At 38.3% G+C, this 20950-nt stretch overlaps 1 protein-coding gene across 2 annotated transcripts in view; it reads right to left on the bottom strand.

Moving 5' to 3' along the window:
- Positions 1 to 376: 376 nt before the first annotated feature.
- ATAD2B (ATPase family AAA domain containing 2B) overlaps positions 377 to 20950 on the bottom strand; it is a 147729-nt gene continuing 127155 nt past the window's right edge. For both annotated transcript variants that reach the window (XM_044262002.1, XM_044262001.1), the window contains exons 23-28: positions 14614 to 14736; positions 11715 to 11852; positions 7251 to 7934; positions 3425 to 3552; positions 2971 to 3099; positions 377 to 662 (exon numbers count right to left, since the gene is read on the bottom strand). In XM_044262002.1, the coding sequence (XP_044117937.1) occupies positions 621 to 662; positions 2971 to 3099; positions 3425 to 3552; positions 7251 to 7934; positions 11715 to 11852; positions 14614 to 14736 (1244 nt within the window). In that variant the 3' untranslated portion in view covers positions 377 to 620. The remainder of the gene's footprint in view (positions 663 to 2970; positions 3100 to 3424; positions 3553 to 7250; positions 7935 to 11714; positions 11853 to 14613; positions 14737 to 20950) is intronic.

Genomic DNA, 20950 nt, shown 5'->3' with positions numbered 1-20950 from the left:
TCTTTCTCAAATGAATTAAAAGGCACATTAAAGGCAGTTCTAAAGAGCCTAATCTAATTTCATCCAGTTTCTTCAGTTTCCCACCAGAATACACCATAGCCAACTCTAAAACAGGTTTCAGTCCATTACCCAGAGGAACAAATAAAAACAAATATGCTAAAAGGAGTAGAAAGGAGAAAGAAAACAAAACAGAACAAAAAAAGGAAACAAAACAGGTTGCCCACTGTTTAAACAATTCAACACAGTTAGAACTGCCCCATCCAGTTTCCTCCTGTTTGCTGGTCTGCTCCCTAAGAGAGAGAGTCTCCAAAAGAGAGTGCACGGAAAGAGGAGCAGAAGAGAGAGCAGTTTCTGTAGCACCAAAATCTCCAATCTGTGGGGTTGTATTTTTTATTTGTGGAAAATACAACATGTTTCTGAAGTTCTGTTTGGTTCTTGTAGGCTGGTTGGTTTCAGGTACCTGAGACAATAGCACCAAATTCAACAGAGAGAAAGAATGAGTGAGAGAGCACTTTACACCAAGGCTCTGCACATAATTGGTGCAATTTGAAATTGAATGGCTCAGAAGACTGCTCTGTCAGGAGCAGATGGGAGAGGATAAACCACTCATCTTGAAAAGTTCATAGGAATGTCTCAAACATATGAACTGTTCTTTCCATCTCCTACAAGGGGAAAAAAAGTGCATGTTATCTAATATAGAAAAGACAAAATTATTAAGGGAAAATTCACTTTAACTTTTTTAGAGAAAGAATTTTAGATACAGGTTAAGCTTTAAGTATTTTCTGATTATAATAGCATAGCTGCTCTATAAGACTATCTGCCCTAGATGCTTCCAAATGCCTCCTATTTGATACTTAGACTAATGACGGTGATGCTAGTAACACTCAATGAGTACTTATTATGCCCGATATCGTACCAAGAAATTTATATAGATAAGTAATTTGTCAGCTAATAAACAACAAAATCAGAATTTAAGTATAGGTAGCCTCACTCCAGAGTCAGCCTATCCTTTATTCATGTTCTCTCAAAGCAAAATAAATGTACTCAGTATAGTAAAACTTGAAGTAGAAGGCACCTGTTCCCACTGCTATTCACTCTAATCAGAGCTGAAAACAAAAAGGGCGGGGGTGGGGGGGTTTGCAGAAACTGTTGCTGCCATCACCACAAGAAATGTCACTCACTGGTGATTCTGCTACAGATTCCCTCCCTCCCTGAAATAGGCCCCTAGATTACAGGGTTCCAAGTCCCCTACAGAAAAATGTTTCACTGCTGAAGAGTATTCATTCCATTCAAGCTAATCAAATGTCAACTCATGCAAATAAACAAGTTCAGGAATTTTTTTTAAAAAAGGTCAAGAACTCTACCCTACACATTTCATTCAGATGGCCAAGTGTCCAACACATCTAAGACATCTGGTTTTTCTTTTCTCCTTTAAACAGCTGAAATTATATTCCACATCTCTGTACAACAGGCTAGATTATCATCTGATCAAAAAGTTCTCCTATTAAACCAATAAAAATGTTTCATCATATTGTTACTGAATAAGGAAAAAAGTCAGATTATAAAACAATGTACAATCTGATCCCAATTTTAAGTATGTATTCACATACTTATACATATGTTATACACATCTAGATATTTTTAAAGGATAGATGATATCCCATAAGATTAACACTGACTAGTTTCCTCTAGATTGTGGGATGTGGATGATGTGTTTTTATGTTCTCATTTGTGCTTTCTTATTATTTCTATATATTATATAATGACAGTATAGATTCATAAAAATGTTAATTCCTAAAAATGTGATTAGAAAATAACTTTTAAATGTTCTCTCCCTCTGATTCAAGTCCAATATTCCTTATTGAACATGAAAAATAATCATATCCTCTACATATAAACCTTTAATATACTAGAAATGCTCCTTGAGAGCAGGGACTTTATAGCCCAAACATTTAGCACAGTATCTGGAACTACAGGCAATCAGTAAGTATTTAATAATCAGTCCACCAGATAAACAAACTAACTGGCAAATGAATAGGGAGTCTAACTCAGTCTCTTAGCCATTTAGTGGGTCTACATTTGCCCAGATGACCTCAAAAAGCAGAAGTGCGGCTTAATTATGTAAATTATATAAACAGGTATAAACTGATATTTATAAGGAAGAACTCACTATGGCCCAGAGCTCTCTAGAAACGGAACAGTTCAGGGCACCTGGGTGGCTCAGTCAGTTAAGCATCCAACTCTTGGTTTCAGCTCAGCTCATGATCTCAGGGTTGTGAGATCAAGTCCTTTGCTGGGCTCTGCGTTCACCTCCGAGTCTGCCTGAGATTCTCCCCCTCTTCCTCTCTACCCATTCACACACTCACTCTCTCTCTCTCAAATAAGTAAGACCCTTCAAAAAAGAAAGGGAATGGTTCACATCTAAAGTGTCTAGCAAAAGGACAACCACTCCTTCATGCGGCCATCTCCTAAGACTAGATCTGATGAGTGAGACGACTTTTAAGTTCTTTTCTAATCATTAATGGGGCGGCAAACAGCTCTCACTGCTCAGGCCACTCCTTTAATCAGCAGTGGCTGCCTAGGTAGCAGTGGGAAGGACTATGAGGCCATCCCCACATGCAGCTGGACAAAGTGATACGCTCAGTAATGCTCAGCATATGCTCAGATATGCTCACTAATAGGAAGGGATAAGAAAACTGTGACATGCTATTCTAGGTATCTGCTAACCCAGAACCACGAAGTGCTGTTTTGATAAACAAAGAATCCCAGATTACTTCTGTCCTGACAAAATGATCCAGAAAGGATTTATTCTTCAGACTGTAACTCCACAAGGCTTCTAATCTTAAATCTTCAAAATATTCTTCAGTTACTTGGTGAAAGATATATACTAAAAAAACGTTTTCCTCTTTTTTCCTTTGGGACAAGTAAAAGCACGTATTTGTTTATTCTAAGGATAAACTGAGCACTTACCTCTATAAGTTGTGATTTGTCATAATCTTTACGATGACGATAGATGCACTGACTAAGAAGAGAATATAATCTCTCAAGTTGATCAACTGCAAGATTGTTGCTTTTATCTACCAATAAATCAAGCAATTTCTAAGAAAAATTAGAAGAAAAGAGAATAAAATGAAGTTTGGTTTCATTTTCACACTGAAACAGATGGATTCAATTGGCTCGCCAATACACACCATAGGCTATGGTATAACAGCGACACATTTAGAAGATTCTAAGGATTAGTTTATTCCCAAAACCATTCTCTAAACCCCTCAAAACACACATATCTTTTTTTACTAGAAGCCCTAAAGCACTTGTATTCCTAGGTAAAGTAAGAGATTATCAAAACTAGTTTTACTCAACTGCCTACAAACATAATAAATCTCTTTCCATTCATTTAACACTGACTGGGAGTAGCAAAGCTTACCTTCAATCTCTCATGATCAACTATAAGAGGCGGCACAGGCTCAGATGGCTCTTCTGGAACCAGTTCCAGGCTTGTTGTTTTTGCCTGGTCTAAAATTAACTTACGGTATTTCTTTACTTTAGAAGCACCTACAATTGGAAAAAAAAAAAAAAAAAAGCACTGCAGCAAGTAAAAGTTAAGAAAAACCAAGCTTAAGCAACTATAAATTTTTCTACCCACCACAAAACTTTTTGGAATAAGAGTATATGCTGTAAATGATTTTTTTTTTTTTTAAGATTTTATTTGCCAGAGAGAGAGAAAGTACACACAAGCTGGCAGAGAGGCAGGCAGAGGCAGTGAGAGAAGCAGGCTCCCTGCCGAGCAAGGAGCCCGATGCAGGACTCCATCCCAGGACCCTGAGATCATGACCTGAGCCGAAGGCAGCGGCTTAACCAACTGAGCCACCCAGGCATCCCTGTAAATGATAATTTTAAAAATAAGTAACCCAAATTGAAGAAAGTTAAACCACAACTATGAAAGTCAAGTTATGTTAGAGTGTCATATAATAAATATATCCACTTAAAGGAAGAGGAAAGCAATCATCACCTCTAAGCACTAACCTATAAATCGTCTTTACTCTTTTTACGATAGCCATCACCTTAAAATTTAGAGCTTTCAGAATTGGAAGAGGGGAAACAACCTAGAAAAGCAGATACTCACACCAAGTGAGGCCGACCTGTCTACAGGTCTATTACTGTTGCAAGTTAAAAACAAAAAGAAACAAAAAAAAAACTTCAACACTAACTGAAATTTATTTTCTCTTTTACACTGTCCAAATTTCTTTTTTTTTTTAATTTGACAGAGATCATAAGCAGGCAGAGAGGCAGGCAGAGAGAAAGGAGGAAGCAGGCTCCCGCTGAGCAGAGAGCCTGATATGGGGCTGGATCCCAGGACCCTGGGATTATGACCTGACCCGAAGGCAGAGGCTTTAACCCACTGAGCCACCCAGGTGCCCACTGTCAGATTTCTATTAGAAATTTATCTGGTTTCTAACTTTTTTTTTTTCCCATAAAAATATAAGCCCATTTAAAGTAATAGGGCTGGTGGTCTTTCCTATCTCAGATTGAATTACACATAATCTAATTATTCTCCTCCCAACAACATACTGAGACAAGCTACACTGGGGGGGAAAAAAAAAAGCACCCCAGAAATCTGGAGGTGGCTGGGCATAATTTGACAGCACCAGATACTCTGAGGGCAGACAGGTCATAAGACTTGTGATCCCGTAGGTAGGCATTTCTAAGAAAAAGCCAAGGGGGACGGAATGCAAAGACAAACTCAAACTGTTTGAACTTTGTTTGTTTGTTTTTTTTAAAGATTTATTTATTTGTCAGAGAGAGAACAGGCACACAAACAGGGAGACTGGCAGGGTAAAGGGAGAAGCAGGCTCCCTGCTCAGCAGGGAGCCAGATACGGGACTAGATCCCAGGGCCTTGAGATCATGACTTGAGCTGAAGGCAGACGCTTAACCAACTGAGCCACCCAGGCATCCCTGTTTCAAAACCTTATAGCAGACCTGTCCCATCTCATGAACACTACGGAGAACCTTCCCCTTCCCTCCTGTGTTAGTTCTCTTACTCCCATGCCTTTAAACATTTCCCTCCAATCAATGCTTGCTATAGAGATAAACAGTAAAAGAACCAAAATATTGCCTTGGGAAACATATACCTCCACGTAGGAGAGATATTTTATATTTCAGACAGCTTCTAGAGTGAAAGTTTTTATTTACAGTTCAATTAACATATGCTAAGAGTTTTGTTAAGACCTTCCGTATCACATTACCAAATCCATGGACATCCAGGAGACTGAAAACTTGCATTAGGTAACCCTGCTCTGACAGAAGGGAAAATGTCAGGTAAAGCTTTTATACAACAAATTTATAAAGTTTTTAGATAACCAATTGAACATAATATTAATTTAAACCTTTTCTGCAAGCATACTAAAAATCTCATAGTGAAAGAACATTAAAAAGGACTCCTCACCTTATACCCAAAGTGCTTCATCAGGAAGATCTCTCCCTTTCTCCCTATTCTGTTACTCAACCCTAGCTTTAAAACACGTTTTAAATTCTATCATATGATAAACACACAAAAATAAATAAATATCAGAATAAATACTCCCCTTAAAACTACCTTCTATTATTAAATATTGAAGAGAAAGAAAAATTCTCAACAGGTAGCATTTAAGAACATGGGTGCCTGGGTGCCTCAGTTGGTTAAGTGTCTGCCTTCAGCTCAGGTCCTAATCCCAGGGTTCCAGGATAGAGACTTGGCATCTAGTATCGGGCTCCCTGCTCAGCAGGGAGCCTGCTTCTCCCTTTCCCATTCCCCTGCTTATGCACTCTCTCTCTGTCAAATAAATGAAATCTTAAAAAAAAAAAAAAAAAGAAAAACAAAAGACCAGTATACACACATATTCTTTATCCATCAAGAGAATTCTAAGACTTTGAATAAGTATCTTTCTACTTCCTACAACTGCTAGAGGGCTCAAAAACTTGGGAGCAGGGTGCCTGGGTAGTCCAGTTGGTTGGGGAGCTGCCTTTGGCTTGGGATTCTGGAGTCCTGGGATCGAGTCCTACACATCGGGATCCCTGCTCGGCAGGGAGTCTGCTTCTCCCTTTGCCCCCCACCCCTGCCTTTCTCATGCTTTCTCTCAATCTCACTCAAATAAAGAAATTAAAAAAAAAAAAGTTGGAGCAAAAAACTATTCCCACATAGCCCTGATCCCAAGCTAAAGCTAGATTCTTTTTTTAAAAGATTTTATTTATTTATCAGAGGGGGGGGGAGAGCGAGCACAGGCAGACAGAATGGCAGGCAGAGGCAGAGGGAGAAGCAGGCTCCCCGCCGAGCAAGGAGCCCGATGCAGGACTCGATCCCAGGACGCCAGGATCATGACCTGAGCCGAAGGCAGCCGCTCAACCAACTGAGCCACCCAGGCGTCCCTAATTTACCCCATCCCACTATGGGCTAAAGAATGATAAACAAAGCAGGACTAGAAATTCCCAGGCCCCCTGTTCTGCTGCTGCTTAAAGGAATCACATAGCCATAGGAAGGCGGGAGCTAGCAGGGTGCTCTCAGTCTGCAAGAACAAGGCAGATCTGCCAGCACAGGTACACCTGCTTCTTATACCACTGGTTTTACAAAACAGTGGAGCCTCTTAGACTCAGCATCCCTTAGATTCAACTAACAGTGAATGCCTGGAATGAATACAGCTCTGTATGTGCCAGGCACAAAAAGAGGCGATTTATGTACATGACTTATTTAATCCCTACAGTGACACCACTCTGAAGTTTAATTTAGAAGATGAAAAAAAGACTGGAGAGCCTAAGTTACCAGCTCAAAGCCACATGAAAATTACAAACAGGAGAGGTAATTTAACTTGAGTGTACATGAGCATAGGATACCATAGAGTATCTAGTATCCAACTCTTCTCAGCCAAGCCTACCCCACCCCAATCATTCTTATTAGAATTCCATCTTCTTTACACCTGTGGGCTTACTCAGCCTTTATCCATAAATCCTTTCGGATAGAAATAATAATCAGGTGGGAGGCAAAAGAGTAAGCAGCCAGGAAAGTGATACTTTCTAGACCATAACCCTCTGAAATTCCCACCAACATTTACTAGGCATGAATATGCACACTTTCCTAGGGAAAAAGATGAAAGTTTAACAGATTCTCAGAGGGGTATAACTGCTTACCAACCAGTGCTACTGGGGACCAAACAAAATATGCCATTAGTTAACTCTGGAATTTAAAACTTCAATTCTTAAAAAAAATATTCGCTCTACCTTCTTTATCCAATTCTGCATCTTTAACCTCCACTTCGGGGCTGGGTTCTAACTTCTCATTACTGCTACATTCCAGGGCGTCTAGTTTCTCAGGATCATCTCCATGATGTTCATTCGAAGATTCTGGTTTTTCTTTTGACTGGTCCTCTGGGACAATCTTTTGTTCAGAACTACATTTGTCACCACTACCACAGAAAGAGACTACTTCAGCTTTGCCATTCTGACACTCCAGAACTGGTATTCCTTCAAAACTGTCAGTGGAGGCCTCACCATTTAGACAGCTTCCTTTAAGGAAAGGCTCTTTCCTAGATGCTTGTTCTGGATTTAGAGAACCGCTGCTGTTGACGAGCAGAGACTCATTGGAACTTTCCTCTTCAGTAGATGCAAAGTTCTCCTTCGTGCCCGCTCCATTGTTAAGCCTCTGCCCTTGGTCCATGTCCATGATGTCACATGATGATTCGTCATTGGTCATAGAGAGATCTCCAGTCTCTTCGCCATTTTCTTCATGGCAGTCAGTGCTTACCTCAAACTCTCCATTCTCTAGCAATTTCCTGTCTTCTGTATGGTTCTCGTAGTCTGCAAATTTAGTGTCCTCTTCATCTTTTTTTAAATTATTGACTTTCCTTTTCTTAATAATTCCTTTACCCCACTGTGATCGCCGCCTCGATTTTCTTCGAACTCGAACTATTTTAGAGAGAAGGAAAACAGGTATATAGAACTTGGAGTGCAATACTTGTTTTACAAATGTTCACTATACTAAGACCCAAAAGAAAGTAAACCCATACTGGTTTAACACACAAGAACTACTTAGCTCTTTTTTCCTCTTTTTTAAAGATTTTATTTATTTATTTATTTGACAGAGAGAGAGATCACAAGTAGGCAGAGAGGCAGGCAGAGAGAGAGGGGGAAGCAAGCTCCCCACTGAGCAGAGAGCCCGATGCGGGGCTCGACCCCAGGATCCCGAGACCACGACCTGAGCTGAAGGTAGAGGCTTAATCCACTGAGCCACCCAGGCGCCCCACTACTTAGCTCTTGAAATCCAAGCTGACTAATCCTCACAACCTACAAGGAGAATGAATATGAAGTCAGTGTTGAACTCTGAAGGATGAAAATTTTTTGTAATGGAGTATAAGTTTACCCAGCATTAATTTTTTTCTATTATCCTAGATTCTACTTTACAGCTATTCCTAATTCCTAACAGCCTGGGGCCAAGCATATAATATGTAGGGAATGACCAACTACATTACCAGGCTACCTAGAAAATTGAGGGCCACAGCCCCAGATTTCCACCAAGAAAATGAGTGCTTTGCCAGCAAAATCACCCCAAAGCTCCTAAACCATGGAAGAAAATGAACACATGATCCATTATATCAAGACAGAACTGTTATAGGTGTTCCCACAAATAACTATCTACTGACTCTCCTTCCGGAGGAGGAATCACCCACAGAAACTACAGTAGTAGACAGAAACCCTACAAAGTTTGTAGACAATTTGGTTAGACAACTGTCAGCCTCCTCTGCTATAAATGGTTCACCAAGCAGATCAACTGGTTACACAGTTGTTATTCGAAAATATGTAAAAAGGGGGGTGCCTGGGTGTCTCAGTTAAGTGTCCAACTCCTGATTTTGGCTCAGGTTATGATCTCAGGGTCCTGAGATCGAGCCCCATGTTGGGCTCTACGCTCAACACGGGGTCTGCTGGTGCCTCTCCCTCTGCTCTTCCCTCTGCTCTCCTTCAAATAAACAAACAAAATATTTAAAAGAAAAGAAAATATGGAAAAAAGTTAAGCCCTCCGCTATCAAGGCAGCAATAACATTAACAACCACTGAAAATGTCAGTGATGTAAAAAGGAAGACCTACAGAAGTTGTAAAGACTATATTCACCTCAGACACTGGGGAGGGTATGTGCTATGGCGAGTGCTGTGAATTGTGTAAGACTGATGAATCATACACCTGTAACCCTGAAACAAATAATACAGTATATACTAATTTAAAAAAAAAAAAAAGACCACATTCATTTCCAGATGCCAGAAACCATCATGAGTTTTAGGAGTACTTCCAGTAACAACAGGCCCAGGAACCTTTAATTCCCCATATAAGTGTTTACAAATTTTTCATCCTTTCAACTTTAATCCTTACTGAGTCTCTTTAGAGACATCCAGGTATTCACAGGAAATTGACAAATGCTGTCATAAATATTACTTTTTTTCTTATCTAAGAATAAATCTACAAAAGGTTCTGAAATGATTTCCCAAATTCAAGTTATTTTGTCACTTGGTTCAAAATAGATTTTGTCTTCAAAACCAAATCATGAGAATCATCTCTCCGTTCCTATTTCCCCTGCTAATTTCTATTTTCATAATTTATACTTACAGGGTAATTGGAGAAGAAATTTGTTACTAGTTTACCGTTAAAAGCTGTATATAAAAGCTAAAGTGATGGGCATTTTTAAGTATTCCATTAACTGTATGAAAAACTAGTCCACATTAAAAGTGAAAAAAAATTCAGCCTGCTCTTTCTCTAAAAGGTAGAGCCGTTAGGTTTTTACTGACAATCACTCCAAACACTGTGACCTCACTTATTCTCCAGCAACACAACCAAATCATAAACAGTTCCCCTTTCTTTCCTCACTAAGCCATCTAACTCTACAGCAAGAAGCAGCTAAATTCTATTCAATCAAGAGCCAACTCAATGACTTGATCTGTGGGCACAGATCTAAGTAAAGGCTTAGAAGGCCTAACAAAGCAAGTTTATTCCTAACACTTTCATCCCAGCTAAGAACAAAGAAAATGTTCTCATTTGAGAGAAGGTCAAATTAGAGATACTTTTCTCCTCTTTATATAATTATTTCTAATCGTGGGTATGGTAAAATAAAAAAAATTAATCATACAAGCTCCACAAGAATGGGGATTTTAAGCACTGCTGTATCTCTACAGCACCTGACATGTGGTAGTAGTATCCATTTATGGAACTAATCTTTCATATACTACTTCCTTTTACAGAAGCACGTTGTCTGAAAAACCAATATGGGGACACAATATTTAGAGTCAATTTTTATAGCCTCTTCGAGCTTATTTCCAAAACTAAAACCTTAGGAAAGCAACTCTATCTTAAGGATATTTAGATTTATAACTCAAGTAAATTAATGTGAAACAGGCAAACGATGAGTCACATATGCCATCTACTGGTAAAAGAAAACTAAACTCACATTTGTAGATTAAAATAACATTTAAATGTTTAAAGGAACTTAAACTGCTTAAAGCTAATTTTCAATGGGTTTTAGTAAATATTTGTATCAGGTGCAGAGAATATACAGGATTTCAAGGTTAAAATTAGAGTGCTACATTACATAATCCAGGTCATGATCATGATCCAAGATACTACACCAAAGAGCTTTAATCAAGTTCACGGAACCAAATGTACCACTAAGTCCTTCAAATTTTCTCACATATGAATGCCAAATACCACAGAGAAAAGAGCTTAAAAAAAAAAAAGAAAAGAAAAAAGAATCTGATTCATTCATTCAAATGCAATGCCACTGGTGAAAGAACATATTACGGCCAGCTTTACTGAGAGTTTCAACAGTATGACCACCTTTATACCAGAACAGCATGTATCTTCCAAGAGTGGCTATCTTCAGCAAACATATGGACTGTATTAGGAAAGTGCTGTGTTCGTTAACATTTGTCTTTCAGAAATCTTATAAATCAGCATGAATGAGCACAAGTGACAAAACCTAGAACAATGAATTTTCCCTTTCTAAATACATCTCACTTAAACAAAACTAGATTTAAAAGGCTGTACAGGGACGCCTGGGTGGCTCAGTTGGTTGGACGACTGCCTTCGGCTCAGGGCGTGATCCTGGAGTCCCAGGATCGAGTCCCACATCAGGCTCCCAGCTCCATGGGGAGTCTGCTTCGCTCTCTGACCTTCTCCTCGCTCATGCTCTCTCTCACTCTCTCTCTCTCTCTCAAATAAATAAATAAAATCTTTAAAAAAAAAAATAAATAAAAGGCTGTACAAATTATTTATTTATTAAAAGGCTGTACAGAGGAGTATCTGGGTAGCTCAGTTGTTAAGCATCTACCTTTGGCTCAGGTCATGATCCCAGGGTCCTGCGATCGAGCCCCACATCGGGCTCCCTGCTCAGTGGGAAGTCTGCTTCTCCCTGTCCCACTCCCCCTGCTTGTGTTCCCTCTCTGTCTCTCTCAGTCAAATAAATAAATAAAACCTTAAAAAAAAAAGAAAAGAAAAGAAAAAAATATCTCCTGAATCAGGCCCTCTTTCCCTACAGTTAGAGAAGTATACTTCTATCCACCGCACAAGTTCTTCACCTCTGGATAGAGAAAAGATGAGAAGACCTGTGAGAACACAGCAGCACCTAGTCTGTGTCCCCAACTCCTAAAAAATCTGCATCCTTCTCAGTTCTTCCCACTACTGGATAACATGTTCTCAAACACTCACATGCACATTTATTTGCAGAGTTGTGCCAGACATCCAATGGATTTCTTTGTTTGTGCCGAAATGCCTCTTCAACTCTAGTTTCAGTCTTCCGAGCTCCAGTGCCATGAGGATTTATTTGTTCTGCTGTTACTGATAAGCCTGCGGGCAAAAGATAAGCAACACCTATTTAAATATTCCCAGCTACATAAACCAACATGGTTTTAAAAAAAGTCTGAAATAAAGAACTAAGTTTTAGTCATTAATTACACCTGGACAGTTTGTAATTCAGATGAAAACAGTATCTTTTGTTTAAAGATGAGAAAGAAACTAGATATAAAATCAAAAAGAAATAACCCAGCAGGCCATACGGAACACTTAATCCCCAAAGGAACCCTATGTTTACTTGGCTTAATTTGCAAAGTCACACAGTCTTATGACTGTAAGACAATGATAATATTTTTTCGAAGTTACTATTTCTGCCATCTTAGAATGTATAAGTGTTTGTTGGGTCATTAAACCTCATTCACTTGAACTGTTTTCATCTGGTATTAGGTGCCTGTCAAACCACACTGCAGGAAGTTTGGTTTTCCTACACTGATCTTCCTAAGAGTAACCACTCCATCTCAATTTCCTTCACTAGACTTGTTTCTTCTGTGTGGTCATTAAATATTGATCTTTCTTGGGGTTGTCTCTGGAATCCCTTTTCTTCTCACTCTGATCTATACCTTCTACCAAGAAGTATCACTCATGCCTTCGGCTTCTATCATCATTACATAATAATTCCTAAATCTACATGTTTAGCCCAAGCACCTCTTGAGCTTCTGATCCCTATATCCAACTGCCTATTTGGTATCTCCAATTGGGTATCATAAGATGGGTCAAATTAAAGCTAACTAGTTTATCATTCCCCAACAAAAAACCTGTTCATCCCTATCTCTATAGAGATATTCCCTACCTCTACTGATAGTATTAGCATCTACTAAGTATTAAATCAGTCATATGAGTAGCCAATTTTGACTCTTCTTCCCTTCACAACAGCCTCCTCTCCTGCCCCAATTTACATTTTGATTTATACCATTCCCTCTTCATAGTAATTAAAACTCTGCACAACTCCAACATCTTTTTTCCCCCAAAAGCTTTAATGAGGTACAACTTACATGACAAAAAAAAAAAATCACTCATTTTAAGCATACAATTAAGTGATTTTTAGTAAAGTTACAGAGCTATGCAATCACCACAGAAACCCAATTTTAGGTAACTACCTCAGGCCATCACAAATCTACATTTCGTCTCCACAGATTTGTCTTTTGTGACTGAATTCTTTCACTTCAGGTAATGTTCCTGAGGTTCATCTATGTTGTACCATGTGTCAATAATTTGTTCCTTTTTATGGCTGAGCAGTATGCCATTTTATGATATACCATTTTGCTTACCCATTCACCAGAAGATGGACATTTGCATTGTTTCCAGTTTTTAGTTGCTGTGAATAGTCTTTATAAGCGCATATGTTTTCATTTCTCTTGGGCTGTTTCCAGGAGTAGAATCATGGGTCGTATCGTAAACGTTATATTTAATTTTTTAGAAACTGCCAAACTGTTCTCCAAACTGGCTCCAACAGTTTTTGACTAGTCTCTCATCCTCCTATCCTGACATATTGAGACCTTGCTATTTCCTGCTGCCAAAGTAATTTACCAATTCATTTCACAGTTTAAAATATTTCAGTGACTCATACTGAGTATGGCAATGGTTCTCAAACTTTAGTGTACAAAAAAACCACTTGAATAGTTCATTAAAGTACAGATTTCTCAGCCTTACTACTCTCAGAGAATCTAATTCACTAAGTCTAATAAGCTGATGTGGGTATTAGGCACACACACACTTTGAAAAGCACTGACCTACAGAATCAAGTCTTAAGCTCCTCAGCACTGGCATCGATTCATTCAAATATTTATAGGATAGTTCTAGGGACTGCAGTAGAGCTACGAATAAGCCATTCATAATACTTATATTCCAAATAAGAAAGAGAGACCAAAAAAAAAGACAAAATGCCATGTGCTATAGTGGCCAGTGCCTATATTAGATTAGGTGACCAGGGAAGGCCTAACAAAGTAGGAAAAAAGCTTCTTAATTTCAGTGTCCTTGACTCTGCTCGCCTTTATTTCCCACCATTCCATAAAGCTTCATCAATACCAGTTTGTAGTTCTTCAAATATACCATGTTATTTCATATCTCTATGCCTTTACACATGCTATTATCTGCTGTGCTTACAAATACCTCCTCCTTCTGTCACTGCCTCCCTTCTTCTGCTCTACTAGAAACACCACTCCTTTATTCATTCCCCAAACTCTAGACAAAATGCTGGGATACCTAGAAGGAGCTCTCTCCTCTGTGCTATAAACATGTTCGACCAACTAATACATCTCAACAGTACTTAATTTGTTTTATAATTCTGTCTCCTACTAAGTGAGTTCCTCAAGGACAAGCTTATACACTGAATGAACAAACCATATTTGCTAATTCTGTTAATTTTATATTAATAAAACTACACATAAATGCCAACAGGGAAAACAGAAACTGTATTCCTAAAAACTTTAAAAAAGTAAACCCTCTACAGATATGAAAGCCTATAAATCCTTTAAGAATAAGAATAAAAAATTAACAGATCTACTCCTCCAAAAAAAAAAATTTCACTGAAAAGAACTTTCTGTAATTTGCACTGCTGTACTTCCTAAAACTGTCACAGAAAGTAAAATTTTAGAATACATTTGAGAATTTGCATGGCACATTAGTATCAGGAATATATAAAGTCTATGCCTCAAAGGAGATTATTTTCATAATACCAGCAACCCTAAAGAAACATCATTTGGTAACACTCAGTGATTTCTTGGTCTTCAGGAGCAAGCTCATTTCCATAACTCACCTCTTTTTATTCTTGCTTCCTTAATTTCTTCACAGAGTTTATTAAATTCTGGATCCAATTCCGCTGCAATGATGGCATGTGCAGTATCCTTCAGGGTACAAGCCCTGTGCCTAATTATTTTATCTGTTAAAAAGTTAGTATACTTGAAATAACATAAACAAAGGGCATCTTAAAAAGAGAAAGCAAAGAATACAAACATTTAAATAAAACTGTAAAAAGCATTTCCAGGTGAGACACAAGCTCATTTAAATATGAATATAATACACCACTTAGTCACATTGATAATTCTCTGAAAACTGTGTTTTTTAGAACTTCAAAGTACAGGTGACCCTTGCACAACAGAGGGTCAGAGGTGCCAAATCCTCACATAGTCAAAAACCTTTAACTTTTGACTCCCCCCAAAATTTACTAGTAATAGCCTAATGTTGACCAGAAGTCTTACAGGTAACATAAATAATCTATTAACACAAATTTTGTATATTAAATGTATCATATACTATATTCTTACAATACAGCTAGAGAAACAAAAATGTTAAAAAAATCATAAGAGAAAATATATTTATAGTACTGTACTAAATTTACCAGGGGAAAAAAAAAATCCATGTGTAAGTGGACCTATGTAATTCAAACCTGTGTTGTTCAGGGTCAATTGTACAAGGCCTATTTAACAACTCATTATCTCAAAGATACAAAGCTTTATTTTGTATTTTTAAAAAACAAGAATGTATGATGTTCAATAAAAAATTGTTAAGAGATTCAGAGGACATTCACCATATGTCCAGCATCAGAGTTGTCACAGATTAATACTGAGGATCAGAGAATCTTATATAATTTTCTCCATAAGTGAAAACTGGTCAAAACTGTGAAGAAAATAATACACCCTGAAGATAATATACCCTAAGTAACAGTGAGCTATTAAAAAACCATAACAAAAACAAAAAAATACAGCAAGACACTCTAAGCTGAAGACTGCAGGACAGTATAAAAATCCCAGATAAGGAGCGCCTGGGTGGCTCAGTGGGTTAAAGCCTCTGCCTTCAGCTCAGGTCATAATCCCAGGGTCCTGGGATCGAGCCCCGTGTCCGGCTCTCTGCTCAGCAAGGAGCCTGCTTCCTCCTCTCTCTCTGCCTGCCTCTCTGCCTACTTGTGATCTCTGTCTGTCAAATTAAAATAAAAATCTTTTAAAAAAAAATCACAGGTAAATCAAGGAGGGAAATACACACACCCGTCTACCTGGCTAGGTAAACTACAGCTGACACTTGCACTGAGTCTCTGGTTTAGAGTAATCCGGAAGCCCCTATTCATGAACAGTACAACATAAAAAGGACTTCTGAGAGTTATGCAGCTCTGAAATACCAAAAGGAAAGAGGTGCCTGGGTGGCTCAATCGGGTAAGCATCCAACCTCTCAATTTCATATCGTGTCGTGCTCACACTCAGCCAGGAGTCTGCTTGTCCCTCTCCCTCTGCTCCCCTCACCCCGACTCCTCTAAAATAAATAAATAAATAAAATATTTTTTAGAAATAAAAATCAAGTAAATATATCAAGGTCACTTATTTTACAAAGTGTCAAGAACTAACCCCCCCCCAAAAAGAACTAAAACCCCAAGTCTCAAAATAACATCTGCTTTTCAACCCTAGTAAAGGTAAAAAGTATAGATGGGCATTTTTTAATAACTGCTCTTATGAGAAAGCCATAACAGTTCATGGTGGAAATCTTACAAAAACACGTAACACTCAAAAGGCAACACTGGTATATTTCCTTCCAACATGTTTCTCTAAACATTCATTCAATAAATAATGGCAACTGTACCAGGACCTGAGCCAGGTAATAGCTACATGGTAATGAACAAGAGAGGTCCCCACTTCGAAGAAAATTTTCATATTAGTATAGGACAGAGATGTTAATCAAATAATCACACACATATAAACATTTCCCTCACCCTTCCCACATTCCCCCAAACCTTGAGTAATGGCTATGAGGAAAACCCACATGGTATTTGGTGTGGGGGTAAATCTGAATTGGACAAGTAAGGAAAGGCCTCTCTGAAGAAATGGAATTTAAACTGAGACTGAAAGCACGCACTAGAAGCCACCTGAAGAGTAAGGGGTAAATCAGCGTAGGTTCAGAAAATACCATGGGAGAAAGTTCTGGAGTAAAAAGATCTTAGAGATTTCAAAAAACTAAAAGGCAGCCTCTGTGGTTAGAATACAAATAAACAGGGTACCTGGTTGGCTCAGTTGGTTAAGTGTCTGGTTAAGTGTCTGTTCAGCAGGGAGTCTGCTTCTCCCTCTGCCCCTCATTCCCCTTGTGCTTGCTGTCTTTCCCTCCCTCTCTCAAATAAATAAATAAAACCTTAATTTAAAAAAAAATAAAATAAAAAAGAGGGGCACCTGATGGCTCAGCTGTTAAAGTGTCTGCCTTCGGCCCAGGTCATGATCCCAGGGCCCTGGGATCAAGCCCTACATCAGGCTCCCTGTTCAGCAGGAAGCCTGTTTCTCCCTCTCCCACTCCCTCCTGCTTGCGTTCCCTCTCTTACTGTCTCTCTCTCTCTCTCTGTGTCAAATAAATAAGTAAAATCTTTTAAAAAATAAAAAAAAAGTACAACAAGAGACAAATGGGAATCTGACTATTTAAAGGACTCAGACTTTATCTAAGAGCAATGAACAAGATCACTAAAAAGATCAGAACAGGGAAGCAACATGATTTAAATGAAGATCTTCAAAAGCTCATCTCTAGGGGCACCTGGGAAGCTCGGTCAGTTAATCAACCACGTCTTGACTTTGACTCAGGTCATAATCTCAGGGCCATGGGATCAAGCCCCACATCAGCACCGAGTCTGCTTGTCCCTCTCCCTCTGATCACCCCTGCTCAGGTGCGTGCACGTGCTCATTCTTTCTCTCTCTCTCTCAAATAAATAAATAAATAAAACCTTTTTAAAAAAAGAAGATCATCTCTAGCCATTACCTGGGAACTGTATTGAAGGGGTCAAGAATAAAAACAGGGAACATAATCAGAAGGCTCTTTTTTTTTATTATTTTATTTTTTAAAGATTTTATTTATTTATTTGACAGAGAGAGATCACAAGTAGGCAGAGAGGCAGGCAGAGAGAGAGGAGGAAGCAGGCTCCCTGCTGAGCAGAGAGCCTGATGCGGGGCTCGATCCCAGGACCCTGGAATCATGACCTGAGCTGAAGGCAGAGGCTTTAACCCACTGAGCCACCCAGGCGCCCCTCTTTTTTTTTTTTTTCGTGAGAGAGGAGAGCAAACTGAACGAGGGTGGGGGTAAGAGTGGGGGTGGTGAAAAGGAGAAGATTACAGACTTGAAATATGTTCTCAATAATGCAACTTCATGATGAAGTGCAAGGTGAGGTATGGATCAAGGATAACTCTCTAGCTTCTTGCATAAAAAATGGGAAAATGGAAGTAATACTTATAAAGATATAAAAAATCAGAGAAAAAATTGAGAGGGAAGGAGGAAAAATGTCAGAAATTAAAGAGTTTATTTTGATATGTGTAGAAATAAATATCCAAAGGAAATATCATAAAAATATGAAGATAGATGAATATAGGTCTCAAGAATCTATGACCAAAAAACCACAACTGTATACTGAATTTTTTATTTAACATTCTCTTCTTCCCTTTAAGTCTTAAAAACAAAAAGGATATATTAGAGATATTAAACTCCACATATTTAAAGTATACATTTGATCACACCAAAAAGAATAAAACACATAGGAATAAACTTAACCAAAGAAGTAAAGGACCTGTACTCTGGAAACTACAAAACACTGAAGAAAGAAACTGAAAGTGATACAAATAGATGGAAAAATACTACATGTTCATGGATTGGACAAATTAATATTGTTAAAATGTCCACGCTACTCAAAGCAATCTGCAGATTCAATGCAATTCCTATCAAAATGCCAACAACATTTTTCACAAAACCAGAACAAACAATATGCACACTGAACCACAAAAAACCACAAGTAGCCAAAGCAACTTTGAGAAAGGAAAACAAAACTGGAGGTACACAATTTCAGATTTAAAGATGTACTACAAAGCTGTAAGAATAGAAACAGTGTGGTACTGTACAAAAACAAGACACACGGATCAACAGAACAGAATAGAACCCACACTTACATGGGCAATTCATCTATGACAGAAGTGACAAGAAGATACATGGGGAAAAGACAGTCCCTTCAACAAATGGTGCTGGGAAAACTGGACAGCCACATGCATAAAAATGAAACTGGACCACTTTCTTACATCATACACAAAAACAAACTCAAAATGCATAAAGACTTAAGTGTAAGAACTGAAAGCATAAAATTCCTAGAAGAGAACACTGACAGTAATTTCCCAGACATTAGCCTTAGCAACATTTTTCTAGGGAAGTCTCCTCAGGGAAGGCAAACAAAAGCAAAATTAAGCTGAGACTATGCCAAAATAGACCATTTACTTTCGCTGTAATTGATGTGATTATTTGTAAGGCTGCAATTTATTTTCCACTTGTTCCATTTGCTCTTTGTTCCCTTCTCCTTCTTTCTCTTACTTCTTTTGGATGTGTACTTGTATTTGATCCCATTTTATCTCCTTATTGGTTTATTAGCTCTATTTGCTGCACTACTACCAGCCCTCCTTGAGTGTAAGGAGTATTTCTTTTCTCTGGTCTCAGACAATTTTCTCCCAAGTATACACCACTGTTCAGCTCAAGACAGGAGGAGGATCTTCTGCAGATCTCCAGAGTGCTCTCTGTGCAGCTTTCTTTCTGCCCTGAGAACTCCACCTGCTTTGACCTCCTTACATTCCCAGCTCTGTCTCTGTAATTCAGGTAGACTTCCAAGTCCTGCCTGGGCTCTTTCTTCCTTCTTGTACCACAGTCTGGAAATTCTCCAAGCAACTACAGTGCTCAACTTATTTGTTTCTCATCTTTTGGGCAACACTATCCTTCATTTCCTGATTATCCAATGACTTCAAAATTGTTTTTTCACACATTTTGTTCAGTTTCTTTCACTGTTTCAGGTAGGAGGGAAAATTCAGTTTCTTTTACCCCATCATAGACAAAATCAGAAGTTTCCTGGTAACTTCCAAATACTGAGAACCAAACCATAACGCTATGTAAAAATTCAAACTAGGATGTACCTTAATTTTTCAAAACTATTGCTCTACTGTTAGAAGTTTTAAGTTGTTCCAAATTTTAGCTACTACACAATAAACCTAAATTAAACATCCTTAGAAGTAGCTATACTTTCAAGCTGATAATACAATGTTTGTGGTGCATGTGATACCACAATTTTCTGCCACTGGCTTTCTACCCCAGCTTGAAAAAGCTAAGAAAGAGAGAAGTGAAAATATAAAGCCATGTATCTGGCACATTATCAATCTAAAATAACTCAGTGGTCTTTCTTTTTAAATGTATGCCTCCCACCCATATTCCATCCACACTTAAATGGGAAATGAATGAATGAATGAATGAATGAACGCATGAATGAAAAAAAGAACCATAAAAATTTCCTGCTGGTCTGAAGGATAAGGAATTTATTCTGAAGAGCATCTGCATTTATGAGGAAATAGTATTTTTCATGTGACTATCATTGTAATTATTTTTAATCATTCTTAGCTTTGAATTGTGTCTATGTTTATACACAGCAAAGAACCATAAGTTTATAGAACATTAAAACCAGAACAGATATCATGTCTTCAAACTTCATCTTTTTTGAAAGGTGGGAGGGGGTAATCTTAGTACCTTATAAGCATGTGATGAAAATGAAAAACTATACATGTATACAATTTCGGATGTTGTTCTATAGACTCTCATGGACATCAGACTTAAAATCCTTGTTTTAAAATGTAAGTTACGTATTTACTACTTCTTTTGTCTCATACTTTATGATCTTAAGAATCTCAAAATCCACATAATATGAAAGTAATAAAAGCACAATGAAAAACCACACACATGGGCTCTGAGGACAGAACTCAATCCATTCAGTTGTTCCATATAAGATTTGTGGATATGCACACTAAGTACGTAACCTCTGAGCCTCAACGCCCTTATATCTATAAAATAAAGGTAGGACCACCTACATTTTGGGGGCAAACTGATGAGTATCTATAAATTAATAGAATTACTACTTTTCTCAACACCCCAAAAACAAATAATCCTGTCAAGAAATGGGCAGAAGACATGAACAGCCATTTTTCCAAAGAAGACATACAAATGGCCAACAGACACATGAAAAAATGCTCAACATCACTCAGCATCAGGGAAATACAAATCAAAACCTCAATGAGGGGGCGCCTGGGTGGCTCAGTGGGTTAAAGCCTCTGCCTTCGGGT

The sequence above is a fragment of the Neovison vison genome, chromosome 8, assembly GCF_020171115.1.
Source record: "Neovison vison isolate M4711 chromosome 8, ASM_NN_V1, whole genome shotgun sequence".
NCBI lineage: Eukaryota > Metazoa > Chordata > Mammalia > Carnivora > Mustelidae > Neogale > Neogale vison.
The sequence above is the reverse complement of the archived record's forward strand: the minus strand, read 5'-3'. Positions and strand labels throughout refer to the sequence as shown.